At 35.7% G+C, this 14475-nt stretch overlaps 1 protein-coding gene across 1 annotated transcript in view; it reads left to right on the top strand.

The window, feature by feature from the left end:
• The window catches only part of ABCA13 (ATP binding cassette subfamily A member 13), a 211677-nt gene that overhangs the window by 140682 nt on the left and 56520 nt on the right, over positions 1 to 14475 (top strand). Inside the window, 5 exon segments of the mRNA XM_055705974.1 lie at positions 4766 to 4820; positions 5416 to 5593; positions 8965 to 9080; positions 12874 to 13030; positions 13982 to 14235. Of these exon segments, the coding sequence (XP_055561949.1) occupies positions 4766 to 4820; positions 5416 to 5593; positions 8965 to 9080; positions 12874 to 13030; positions 13982 to 14235 (760 nt within the window).

Genomic DNA, 14475 nt, shown 5'->3' with positions numbered 1-14475 from the left:
TCAGCTTGGAAGGGAGAATTCTATGGGGAAAACATGGAGAAGCTGAAGAGGGTACAATTAATTGTTTATTGCCTCTTCTACTATTAAGCATGCAGTATGGAGCTCTTAGTGGCATTTCCAATGTAAATACTTCCCCCCTTCCCTGGCCCCAACTGGGTTATTAATGAAATTTATAGTTAAATTGTGAAGCTCTGAACACTTCCCTTCTCTTTTTTCCTTACTAATGTGGCTTGCAGGAGTGGTAAAAATGCCCTTGTTTCTCTGTTGTGTAAAGATAAGTCTTTCACTGAATAATACAAGAGATAACAGCTGAGCCTTTTATTTAAAAAAATAAATAATTGAAAAGAAAAAAGAAAAAGAAAGAAAAAAGAACACCACCACCCCAAAAAAATAATGCAGTTAGGTGTAGAAAAAACTACTGAGGAAAGAAAGAACAGTAAGTTTCTTAGGTTTCTTAGCTGAAAACCAGCTAAGAAAATATATTACCAAAATAACTTACTCTGTTGGGATCTGGCTTCATTCCTTTTCAGAACGATACCTGCACATATATATCAATTATACAGTTGTGTTTCTTTGAGATGGCTTCTTCTTCAACCCACTCTAATTGGGGAAATAATGCTTTTAATTTCTCAAGTTCATCTTTATATTGGAGAACGTTAAAAGGTCTAAGAAAGTCTTGGATTGCTGGTGTTCACTTACTCTCTGCATACAGCATTAACCCCCTGATACAGTATAAGGATCTCCATGGTCACAGCTTTTTCTGTTCTTGAATTGCTTATGCAGGGCTTTGGAAAGGTTGGAATTGGTGGCTATCACAATTTGTCAACTGTGCCCATAAAGAAACCTAAATTGTCACTATAAAAATAATGTGACCAACTCCATGCCAATGACATAGACAGAAGATGTTTTAGGACAATTGGGAAAATTCTGGCTGTGATTAAGTCAGGAGAACATAATGGTAATCTGTAGATGTCGAAGAAATAATTCCACACTGAGAAATTTATGAAAAGGAGCAGAGCTAGAGCTGAATCGTATCACATTTGTTGATATTGCCTGTCTTGTTTTTTGCCTCGTGAATACTGATTTGTTAAAATTTGTCTTGAAGGCTGTTCACACACAGTTTGCAATACAATCCTTAAAAAAATCCTTCCATAAACACCATAAATCTACTTAATAGGAGCTTTGTCATTTAGAACTTCTTGGTTTATCTGTCATTTCTGGTTTCTATTTTAAGTCCTCAAAGGTGATTAGTTTTCAACTTATTGAGCATCATTATAGCAGCTTTCTATAGAAAGAAAGCATATAAAGGCAAGAAAGAATAAATACATTTTACATCATGTTAAGAGCTGTATTGGGACAAAGATACATGCAAAAAAAGATAGTCTAGGTGGTTAGGAGGAATTTAGGAAGGAATAGATTATAAAAGTACATGGAAATTTTCTTTATTAAAAAATACATATACCAGCAGATAGCATGAATCAATGTTGGCTTATTTTGCTATTGGAAGATAGTTTATAATTTACTACTCATTAGGTTCAAGGGAACTTTTTTTCCTTGGAATTACGAGCCATTTTGTTGGCTTTATATAAATTCAACATCTATTTTTGGACAATGTGGTTGAGGGAAGAAATCATTATACTAAAATATGTAGCAAATGTAGAAGACCTTCATGCTCTAGACTAACTGAAAATTTAAAAAAAAGAATGAAAAGCAAATTATTATATTTAATTTACATGTATACATTGATATATTTTTGAATTCTAACATAGAACTCAACACGGTCATACTTTGGTTAATTGTAACTCAGCAATCCTGGGAAATTGAATCTCATTTGTGTGTGTAAGTTTTCAAAAATGCAATTCTTGGTTTCATCTACACAGTTTGAATGGAAAGTGACTGTAGATAATAGTTGCTACTTTTAAGAAGGGTAAGTACTTTTTGGGACTCTTCCAGTGAAGGAAATTAATTCAGTGCAATTTTTTGATAGTATTGTATGATATAAGACTGCAAGGAGAATTTTGCTATTTAATGGCATGTTTGGGGTTTTTTTATTATTTTCCCCAGCAATTATCTGCCTTTCACAGTCTTTTTTTATTCTGTACTAGAGAGTTTTAGCAGTGTATTTCTGTGTATGGAACACAGTCAACTACTGTACGCTTTTGTTAAATAGCAATGCAGTAACCTGAAAGTTTTGCTAGTTTCCTCTTGGGATCTGTACACTTAGTAGGGACGGGCCATGGTGATTTCAGGAAAGCGATTGTTTCCAAACATATTAAATATTCCTGAGCAGAAGTTATTCCTTGTAACATATTTGGTGTCATTTTTGTCTTTGTTATATTTTGCATGTTTCATTAATTGCCTGTGGGTCTTTTTCAAAAGTTCCAGCAGTACAGATGATGATCTATAAAATTCATCGACTACATTCTCAAAACATACAAATGGGCAAATCTATGTTTATGAGCATGCAGTCACTTGCACAGGAAATTGCACAAGCATGAATTCATAGCTCTGGTTTTGCTAGTGCATGTTCTTCTCAGTGGATACAGTAAATAGCTGGTAGCAGTAGAGCAATGGGATATGATTCAGATTGGCCTGGATTAATTCAGGGAATATAGTGGAGAACCTTCCTGTATTCCTGACAAACTGCCCCAGTTCTGGATACATTATGGGCAGTAATTTTCTAGCACAGTCCACATGATAGGTTTATCTGTCTCACAATTCTGGGAAAAGGGGTGTGAATCAGTAGGACCTGTAGGTCTCCAAGTCTTGGCATTTCTTGATTATGGGCAGTATTTTCAGATTTGCAATCTCTAAAAATGCTGCCCCTTGAACTGGAGCAATTTTACTGTAGGATTTCTGTCATCTGAAGCTTGGTGGAGGACAGCTTGGTTAGAACATCCAAAGTTTTGACCATGGAGAAAAACCTTGACAATTGCGGGAAGATCCAGTATAACTAGAACTTGGCTCATGGCCCAAAAAGAAGGAGACCTGGAAGACATCTTTCTGCCCTTTGCCAATTTATCTGACAACTACTGAATATAAGTAGCACATTGAATGCTGTTAACTTTGTGTTTTAGTGCTTCTGAAATTATCAGGATTCCCATTTTCCAAAAGCTTTCCTCCACTATAATTACATTAAGTTTGAAAATCAGATTTTTTTTTTCTCTTTTCCTAACAAGATCTGAAAATAAATTCACATTGGTTTCAGTTTGTCTGTGAGTAAAAATCTGATTTAATTCTATTTTTGGCTACTAAGTTCTGATTCAACAGTAATCCTACATATATATGAAGTAAAGACATTTGTTCTTCTAATATGCATACATTTATTCAACTCCTGGAAAAATCTTAGAAAAAAATTCTGGGAATGAAGCTTTTTTTCTGTCATGCTACTTTTACTTTAGATAAATGGAATTTTGGCTAATACTGGTTCCAGTGGGAAAAAATAATTTTCTTTGATATGCCAGTTTTAGCTTCAGGACAAATAGCAGCTATTGTTTAAAAAATTAATGGTGTAAAAGGAAAACAAAGGAAAACTTTAAACAGTCCCTCTAGGCAAATGACATGAAAGACTTCTGCAAATATCACATGTATCTACTAGGGATGAATCAAAACTTTATCGACTTGAATCTTCTTTTGATTTGTTAACTACCACTGGGCTTCAGTGTATAGCTTTTAACCATGTTTGAAAAATCATTACCTTGTACTAGTTTTGTGTGTGAGTTAATTATCATCCTCTGTTGGTCAGCTTTTTATTGCACAGTGACTTAATCATTTTTAGATTACTTTTTCTTGAAGATAAAGAATGAAAAAATGAAGGGGAAAAATAAATTTATAGTTATACTGGGTCAGATTGCACCTGTTACTAGAACGAAGACAATTTTTATCTTTATGCAGCTGGACTCTAACAAAATACGACAAAGTGTGTTCAATTAAGTGGCACCCTGAAGAGTCCATCTCATCTAAGGCGACCAAAAATTTATTTCTTCGCCAAAGATACTTGACAGATTATAATTGCTGTTAGGATGGATTTTTTTACTATCATTTTTTAAATTGGGAACAGGATAGATTTATTTAGATACTCTAGTAAAATAGTGCTTGTTTCATCTCACTGCAAGAATTTTCAGTTGGTATTATATTAACAGCTGGCACACCTGCCAGGTGCACCTGCAGAAATAAGTCAGGAGCATCACCATGACCAGTTGGACAGCAACTTTTGCAGTGACAAAGTTTTGCACACACTACACCACCACATCGGCCCCCCTCCCCCCCTTCTTTTTTTGTGCCTGCTTTTGGTGAACTTAGCTAAACAGTTTTTCACTGCCAAACATAAGCAATCTGTAAATGTTTTTAGCAATCATAAAATACCAAGTATATAAATTTTGATAACAACCTAGCCCACTCCAGAAGATTAGCTATATGGACAATTTCTACTTTAGGCTTTGTATTCAGTCTCTCCTGTGCTGTAGATCCTGCAGCAATATACAACATTGTTGAACCATTTGTGCAGTTCAGAATGCAGATAAACAGCTATTACTAATGTTTATTCATTATATTTGATTTTATTTTTTTAATGGATCCAGATCTGGAAATCACTTAACAGGAGGCAGTATTTGTTTTGGTAGCTCAGTGGTTGACCTTTTCCTATTACTTATTAAATATTTAGCCTTTTCATTCATCTTCTGTAATAAGGGCTCAACAGTGTGCTCTAGAACTTGAAGTCCTGATGTAGCATTTACTATTTCATAATTTATTTTTCTTTTCACAGGGATCACACTCTACAGCCAACCATATGGAGGAACGTTGCTGGACGAGGACAAAATGTGAGCAAACCATTTAAAACACATAGCCGCTGTAATGAGCAGACAATTTAAATTATTAATTCAGTAAGCATGTATGTTGCATGCAATAGATGTTGTGACTTGATGCAATTCAATTCCACTGAGTGAACCATTTTCTCTAGTCTGGTGTTTTTGTGTCATCTGCTGTTTATACCAGATATAGTTGCATTATTTTGTAGAGAAAAATACTGAATTAATGCTGACTTTGCTTTAGAGTTTGAACAGGTCATGATATTTTCAAACAGGTTAACTGCCTAAAATGATTGTCAAGTTATTAACTTAATTTTTTCTAGAGGGGGAATATTTGCAAAAGCTTCACTTTACTATTCAGACAAAGTGAAAAAGACAAACACATGTGTTGTTCTGTAACTCATGTACAGTTTTGTAACTTAAGACATCATCTTGCTCCTGTTTTCTAATTAGATGTTGACAGCATACAAACACAGTGTTTGCAAACAGGATTAAAGTCCTAATGTCTAGTGTTGTTTTGGTAAGAAGTTGGCCTTGAAAATGACTGGGTTTGATAGCTCTTTTTCCCCATTGTGTTTTCATTAAGCAATTTTGCTTTGTGTTCTAGAATGGAGAATGTTCGTCAGTGTGGGGTAGCACTGTGTATCATGCTGGGTTTCTCTATCCTTACCGCATCCATTGGAAGTGCCATAGTGAAAGACAGAGTATCTGGCACAAAGCGCTTGCAGCACATCACAGGCCTGGGTTACAAAACTTACTGGCTTGCTAACTTCTGCTGTGATATGGTATGTATCTTGTGGGGCAGCATGCGTTTAGGTGTAAATTTTTAACTAGTTTGTCATAAATGAGTAAAAAGGAGATATGGTCACAAGATACATGAATAAGATTTGAATTGTGCAGAGCAACAGCTCTTGGATGTCATGTTAATTAGCTTTGGGACACCATTCCTACTTTAATACTGTCAGATGAAATTCTTTAAGGCAGGGATTGTGTTCTTCATTTTCGAAAGTTGAATTGTAAAGTAGAGCATATGATAGCTTTAGGTACCTATGCTGTTTTACGAATAAAAGGAAGCTGGCTAATCAGCCTAGACAGAGAGAATCTTCCACACAGTAGTTGATAGCAGGAGTTTCTGTGCTTTGAGTTGCCACTGGCAAAATCTTTCAGATTATGGGAGAAACCTGAAGGTACTAGTCAGCTACTTTAAAGGCATAATTATGTTGTCTGTTGGTGGGCAATATGAGAGATACTCATATCTGAAACCTTTTCTTCCTGGCAAGACAGACAGTAGGAAAATATTGTTTATGAATTCACATAGACAGAAAGACCTAGATAAGAAATAGGTGAAGTCTCCGTCCTGAACATTTATTTTTCTCACACAAAGTAAATTTTACTATTGTTAGCATTACAAATAGTATTGCTGCGTGTAGTTCATTAACAATTCTGAAAATCTTATTTTTTGAAAATACGACAAAATGTATTATTTTTTCCCTAAATTTTCCCCTTTTAATTAAAAGTAAAGACAGAAATGCCACTGAGACCTTACTTTGGCAAGTGGGATTTAGGCCAACATAGTTAAATAAAATAGGAATTCTGTTTACCTTCTTCAAGCCTGAGAAGTTGATTTCTGTTCAGGCAAATAAGCAAAGGTTAGGAAATAGAATTAACTTTCTCACGTCATTGCTAGTCCCCAGTCACTGATTTTTCATCAGCTGTGTAATGGGGCATGAATTCCACAATTTATCCTCAAACATCTTTTCAAAGGTGACTTTTTAAAAACTAAAATTAAAAATGTCTTCATTATATATATGTATGCATGTGGTATGTGAATATACATATACATATACACATATAAGGCAGAAATAGATGTCCCTTACTGACAGGCTTTTTCATAATTCACTTGTGATGATGTTTGATAGTAGTATTAGTTGAGTGTTTGGTGGGGTTTTGAGATTAGGTCATCTACTTCTGGGAAAGGGATAGAGTTGCTATTTTTAAAGAACTAGGGTGATGTTTGTTGGTAGTTCACTTCTCAAAGAAGGTGTTCTGGATTGGGAAATTGATTTCAGAGACAATAGCGAACAACTGGAGTCAGTTAGGTTATTCAAAAGTAAAAGGATTCCTGTTCCCAGAGAGGGAATATAAACTTTCCACACCTTGCTTAACACACTGAGTCATGGAAGGAAGGGCTGGGATGTAGCATAGGCCACACAAACATGAACTAGGTTGGTGATGAGCAGAGATTTTTGGAACACTCTCTGTTCTCATTCAGATATTCTAAATCTGACACATTAGAGCTTCACCCACCCATGCTTGAAATCAAGATTTTCACACTTGAGCAAGCTTGAAGTAAAATCACATTTCTCCAAACGTTGTTTACCTGGCCAGTCAATCTTTGTATTCCCTTTTCCTGCCGTGTCAGATAAGGGCTTGGTTAAAACGTCAGTCCTTCATCATTCAGTTTCTCCTTGTGTAGCAAAGTCAACTCCTCATTATTTTCTGCCAATCTCTTCCTTTCAAAATGTTCTCACAAATTCAGCACAGTACTGCATGATCAATCATGATCTGGGAAAGAACAGACACTGCTTTAAATGCTAATTGTGCAGCAGATCATTTAGGGACACTGAACACCTGAATATATGAACTGTCAAATTCAAAATCCCTCTACATATTTTAAGTGTTACAGGCTGTGTCCTGTATTATTGGTAGCATAATCTTTACTAGACCTGCAGAAGTATTTGATTTATGAAATTGCTCTCATGAGAATCATGCAGTTCTTACTGTATTTATACAAATGGATGGGATTCTTTACTATTTTCAACAAATGGAAAATGTATAAATGCTAAGAAAATTTCATGACAAATAGAGATGTTTTGTTCAGATTAAGCTTGTTTCACTAGAGGGGCAAAATTAAGGTTATTTTATTTGTGTGTGCCCAACTTTATAACACACTGTAAATTCAGGTAAGATTTCTAATATAATTTAATGTTTCAGGTTATTTATTTCTAGAAAAAAGTCCCAGGTCTGTTGAAACATACTGGGAATCAGATGATTTTTGACTTCTCTACCATATTTCTTAAACAGCTCCAGAATAACTGAAACTTAAATCTGTGGAGTGGTATGGTATGATATTTGTGTAGGGTGTGATACATGTATATGGTACTGAATAAAGTACACTGTGAAAAAGATGTGTCCACATTTGACTCCATTACCCTTCTCTTAAAAAAATGTCTGTCTTCCCGTTGCCTTTAATTTTGAACAGGTTTGCATTGTACTTCACTAAGAAAACCCAGTTTTAACAGTAAGAATGTATTTAGCTAGATCTTGATATGTTGCCTCAATTGCAGTTGCATATCAAAATCTGTTATATTAGGATAAAGTTAATTATTACATAAGCAGAAATGGAGGCAGTCACTGCCCTAACGAGCTCAGCTTCAATGCACAGAACAGGCAGACACTGAGGATGGAACTGAGCGTAGATTTTCACATCTTGCCACTGCTAGTTGCAAGCAGAACCCTTCTCTTGAATACTTGGATATGAATCCCCTGTACCAATCACATCCTTCCCCCTTAGGCATTTGGTTACTATTATGTCAAGAGACTAAACAGAGAAACTGCTTTCCCTGTTGCCTAATGGCTATAACTCTTCTAAATACTATGTCTGTTCCCATTAAAAGTTGTCATTTGCTTCATCAGCACACATGGTCTTTCATTAAAGTCTCTTTTTAAATTGTATCCTTGCTATTCTCCTATGACTGAAGCACCAATCAGTGAAACTGTTATTTCTGAATTGAAGACTCTGTATTCGCAGTATAATTTGATGTTCTGGAGCAATAGTCCCATACGGACTCATTATCTGGAAGAGTTAGCTTGTTAAATGGATGTATTGGAAAGGTCAATAGAAATGGAATTAAGGGGAATATTCTGTAGTCGGATTTTATTTTGTCAGGCTGTTTCATGTGTATGTGTAAGAGGGACAGTTGCACAGCAAGTGTGGACTATGAAATCTCAGAGCTCTTCTGCCTAATTCTTCCTAATTTATAGTGTAATTATATTGCAAATATGGGAAGTTAATTTGTAGAGTCCTTCTACGCTAATTAAGTAAGACCAGTAAGAGATGCTCACTTGCTAAGTGCCTTTTTTCTTCTGTTTCTAGCTGTTTTACATGGTTCCAGTCACCCTGTGTGTTGGTGTTATTAGTGCCTTCCAGCTATCAGCCTTCACTTGCCGAAAGAACTTGGCAGCCACTCTTCTCCTGCTGATACTCTTTGGGTATGTGATTGGAAATGGTACTATGGAATTATAGCTTGTAAGAAAAAAACCCCAGAAATCTTTAGACTCGGTTTGCACCTGCTGCTGGATGCATGAGTTTCTTCCTTTGGAAATGATTATGATTCAGTAAAAGGTAGTGAGAAAACAGGCTGAAACATGAGTTGGAAAGTTTGACGTGGAAGGTGGAGGTACAGTTGCTTACACATTAGAAAAAAAAAAAAAAGGGTGGGTGGGTGGAGGAAAAGACTGGAAATGTCTTAGAAAATATTCAGTCTGTGTAACAATAATTTGCTGTTAGAAATTGATTGTATGTTATCTTCCAGAAAATGAGGGAATAATAACATAGCCAGGTCAGAATTTCAGTGTTTAGCTGTGTAGAATATCATCAAGAATGTAAGAAGTCTCTGTCTTTTATTACAGTTCTACCCAGTTTCTAGAAAGACAGAAATACATAGCCAGGAATTTATATTTCGAATGAGAAGTCTGTCCAGTGTGGAGTACTGGGCTGGCTGGAGATTTGTCTCCAAATAGTACTGTGAGAAAGAGAAGTCCTCACATATCACCCTCTTGCTTAGTTTCACATGAGAGAAACAGTTATAAAAAGTTAAAATAACTGGTTAAACAGAAGAGCAATTTTGCTATAGAAATAGGGCTGTTTAGCCCTGGGCTCAATCAAACTAATGGTCTGTCTGTTCTGTTCCTTAAACTCTTCCTATGTGCAGTCCCAGGTGATGTGAGAAATGCTGAATAGTTACAGGATAAGCATTCTGGGAAGTTTCTTCCTTATCTCAAGCAAACTGTCGCTCTCTTTTTAGGGGGGATTACAAGTCTTGGAAGACAGATGTTTAGATAATGAAATATAATTGCTCCATGAGAGAATGACAGAGATGGACAGTAGAAAGGACTTGCTGCAAGATCAGAACATGTTCTATTATTGCAGCAAGAATCTCAGATAAACACCTTAAAACCCCCACATACTGTATTTAATCTTGAAACTGTTTTCAAGGTGTCATCCCTCCAGCAAAACCTGTTTTGGAAAACTGTTTCGGTATCTCCATAGCTGGATGTATTCTTTGAAATTCCAGCCTAATTATATTTGGAACTGTACTTCATAATTTTCCCTCATCAAACATCTTTTTCAAGCCCAAACAAGTCAAGTACTATCTTGTAAAATGGCCCTCCCATTCCCTGGAATAATTCTATTAATCATTTTTCCCTATAACTCCAGTTTGAGCTCATCTTTCCTAGGCATGAGTGGCCAGATTAGTATGTAATATCCTAGAGGTCATGATGCCAGGATCTTGTAAATAATTCAGATGAAATATCCAAAGTTCATACTTCTCTCTGTGTCGCTCTCATCTTCTTCCTCCTTTCTTCTGCTCTACTATCAATTGATTCCTTTAAGTTAAAGGCATGAATTCCATCAGTCTTAGTGCAAAGGCTTTACACTACTAAATCTTATCCCTGGTTTGTTTGGTTTTTTTTATTACAATTGTCGAATTCTTCTTGCAATCCAGTTGCTGTGACCCTAGTGTAAGAATAGGCATCTATAGATATCTTAGTCAAGTAGCAAATGAACCATACAGTACATATTTGTATGTCTGCTGAGGTCATGACGTGTTTTCTGCGGTGTGCTATGGGCTTTAGTCCTGCCCACAGCATACTGCTGAATCCCAGGTGCTAAGAGTTATGCTGGCACTATTTTAACCAAAATGTTGGGTTAGAGTCTGGGTATTTCAGAAGAAACAAGCATTGACTGAAAACCTGCACTGTCTTCGAAAAAACAATGTGTTGGCTGCAGATGCAGTTTAATCATCTCAGCATAATCCCTCTTGAGCTGTTCAGCTTTCGCTGACATAACAGATATTATAGTGATTTTTAAGAAGAAAGTCTATGTATTCAATGTGTATTAACATGTATTAAAGGTACAATAACTGTCAGTCAGTAAGCTTACCATGTCCCAAGGACACTCTGATAAATTGCAGATCTCTTAACTAAACTGCATTTTTTCCTCTTCTAGCTGATAGCAGAAGTGTTTTATGCTGCAACTGCTTAAGCACTTTTGTCCAAAATGTTCTATCTTTGATACATACAAAATAACAAATTACAGCTGAAGCTGAAGGAAAAGAAAGAATTAGGATAGAAAGGTAGGCCTGACTGGCAGCTACTTTGAAGGCTGCGTTTGAACATCATACATCTTTAGTATTCCAAAAGTCTTACTCATTTTTTAGCAGCCATAAGCAAACAAATCAAATTTTGCTTTCGTTTACAGCAGAGTAACAGCACTCTAAATCATGTATCTTTCCTGAGCTGTTTCCAAGGATGGACTTGTCTCGCATTTACAGGGTTGTAATTCAGAGCAGATCTTAGAACAGTGATTTTGGTGTGTGCATGAAGAGAAGTAAAGATGGTGTGATTAAGACTAGCAGAGAATGCTGAGAAGTGTAGTATGATGGTGAATACTTACAATCTTCATTTGAGACCCAAACATTAAGTCATTTAACCTTTAACTTCCTGTAAACTGAAGATAATATCACTGTTCACAACAGGATTTGAAATTTTGTTTCATAAGATAAAGGATTCTATAGATGAAAGAAGCTCATCTGTAAGGTACACAACACTGAATTTAAAATGAACTTTTATGGCTCATAATCTGAACTACTGTTTAATGCAATTAAATGAACTCAGATTTTTGGCTAGTTGCTCTTGCATTGAGTTCTCTATTAAAGCAATTATATATACACATATTAATGCTATACAAGAAGTGTTTATATATACAACCATACATATAAGAACCATCATGGGATGGTTGTATGCTGATACTTATGCTCCAGCTGTCTGTATACTGTTTGCTTGATAGATATGTCTTGCACTATGTTGAATGGAAAATAAATTTCCTTTACATGACGTTCATGCTCAGCAAATTGCCTGAACATTTTTTTAGTCTGGCTAGAAATATCTTACTCTTTATGAAAAATATGACTGCTCCATTTTGGATAGCCATCATTTGACTTGCAAAAATGAAGTGTGCCTTCCCTCTTCCTTTAAAGATTTGCATTGAAAATGATGTAGCCACAAACATGCTGTCTTACCATCATTATGCTATGAAGTAACTATGCAATCATTTTTGGTGGCTACTGCTCTGCTAACTGATAACCTCTTTTAGTTAATAACAATGCTAACATGATGTCTGGCAAATTTCTTTTCTCAGATATCACCGGTACAAATATCACTTCCAGTTCAGGAATTCATGTGTTTTTTCCTTCTTTTTTCTTTTTTTCTTTTTTCTCCCGACTCCCACTCCCCACCCCCCTACCCCAGCTTGCTCACTCTCTCCTTCCTTTTTGGTTCTTTTCTTTCTTTATGAAAGCCTCTAAGAAAAGCTGACTGCTCAGCATCCATGATTTAAAGTTCAAATATTTGGTTTTAATTCGATCTCTGTGTAGGAGGCTTGTTAGGATGCATGGTTTTGCAATCAGTCAGAAATTAGAGTTGTGAGCTTTCTGGAACAGTGAAAGTAAATATATGCAGTTGATACATGCAAAAATGGACCATATCTTCGCATCACATGCCAGTACCTATGTGTACGCCTACAGAATTATAAGGTAATTTGATAAAGAAAACATACCCCATATTTGTCCTCTTTTCTCAGTGGGTCAAAGGAGTTGTTTACATGTCTTAAAAACAAGGATTAAATGCTGTTGGTTTTTTGCTAGCATGATAACTATTTTTTTTTTTTTGTGAGGTGAAAACATAACTTATTTGTGATAATTTTGTTTCTTTGAAATTTCAGATATGCAACTTTACCATGGATGTATCTTGTATCCAGATTCTTCTCAAGTTCAGATGTAGCTTTCATTTCTTACATCTCCTTAAATTTTGTGTTTGGCCTGTGTACTATGCTGGTGACTCTGTTACCTCGTTTGTTAGCTATAATTTCCAAGGTGCAGGTCAGTGTAAAACCTTTGCTTTACATTACTTGTAAGATATATGCACAGATGTACATACGTGTATATGTTTGTGTATATATATTGTATGTTTATACATATGCACAGACAAGATTTTTTCCAGCAGAAAAAAATTGGTTTAAAATATCCATTATTTTTCTGTTTTAGTGTATACTATAATGCTTGTTACCATCTTGAATTTTAACCTGTTTATTAAAAAAAAAAAATTAAAAAAATGTGCTGTAATAATAGAAAAACAGCGTTAATTGAAACCTTGACATTTTCCAGACCATTAAGTTGTAATTGGCACATAATGGGAGCTGTTCTGGTCCATTGAATAGATTATATGCATTGTAAAATGTGTTTGAATAATATTGACATAAGGGATAAACTTCATATTCCTAGGATTTGTAATGCACTGTATGAATAGTAATATGCGTACTCATTCTATGTATGTAATTTTCGTTAGTCATAATGATAATTAACCAACTTAATGGAGAGGAGATCCAGAATGTGTATGAATATCTATGTTTGTACCAGGTCAAAAACCTGATGTTTGAAGTCAAATCTGGATCACATGTCACTCAAGTCTGGAGGCAGATTTGTTATTGACTTGTATTTAAGTTGGTGATTCAGAATTTATAGCATTCAAATTTTAATAATTTTAAGAAAACAGAATGATTATGGACACATATATTTCGTTACTCTCTGTGAACCTCAACTAAAATTAGAATCCCATGGCCATTAGGCCATCTAAAATCCAGTAAGAGATGAACTCTGCCCCAAAATAGTGCACAATACACTCTTCTGAAATCAGTTCACCTGGAGTAAGATTTAAATGCTGTATCCAGCTTTGTAAGTGTGCTTATTATGCTGTTGGAGAAAAATAATTTAATTTATTTTTCCTGTTCCCCCCCCCCCCCCCCTTCCCCCCCTTGGTGAATCTTAATACAGAGTTTTCAGAGCATCTACAATATCCTCAAATGGGCATTCATCATATTCCCACAATTCTGCTTAGGCCAGGGTTTAATAGAACTTTCATACAACCAAATCAAGTTTGACCTGACCAGCAACTTTGGAATAGATTCATATGTGAGCCCCTTTGAGATGAATTTCCTGGGCTGGATTTTTGTGGAAATGGCCCTGCAGGGAACACTACTTCTACTTTTACGGCTTTTTCTTCAGTGGGACCTCCTCCAGAAATCAAGGTGTGTTACCATTTGTATTCTGCCATAGTGGACACTGAACTAATTTTTAAAGGAAAAGAATGGTGAACACCTTTGAAAACCTGAAGATAAATGCTTCTGGTAACATGATGTACCTGAATTAGTGGAAACTGCAGAAAAAAAACCCAAGTAGTGGCTGTTTTCCTTGGATTATGTGAGACCTGATCACCAGGATTTAAGGGATTGCAATCAGGGAAATAAAACAGTTATCCAGAGTTCGGC

Source organism: Falco cherrug, chromosome 3 (genome assembly GCF_023634085.1).
Source record: "Falco cherrug isolate bFalChe1 chromosome 3, bFalChe1.pri, whole genome shotgun sequence".
NCBI lineage: Eukaryota > Metazoa > Chordata > Aves > Falconiformes > Falconidae > Falco > Falco cherrug.
The sequence above is the reverse complement of the archived record's forward strand: the minus strand, read 5'-3'. Positions and strand labels throughout refer to the sequence as shown.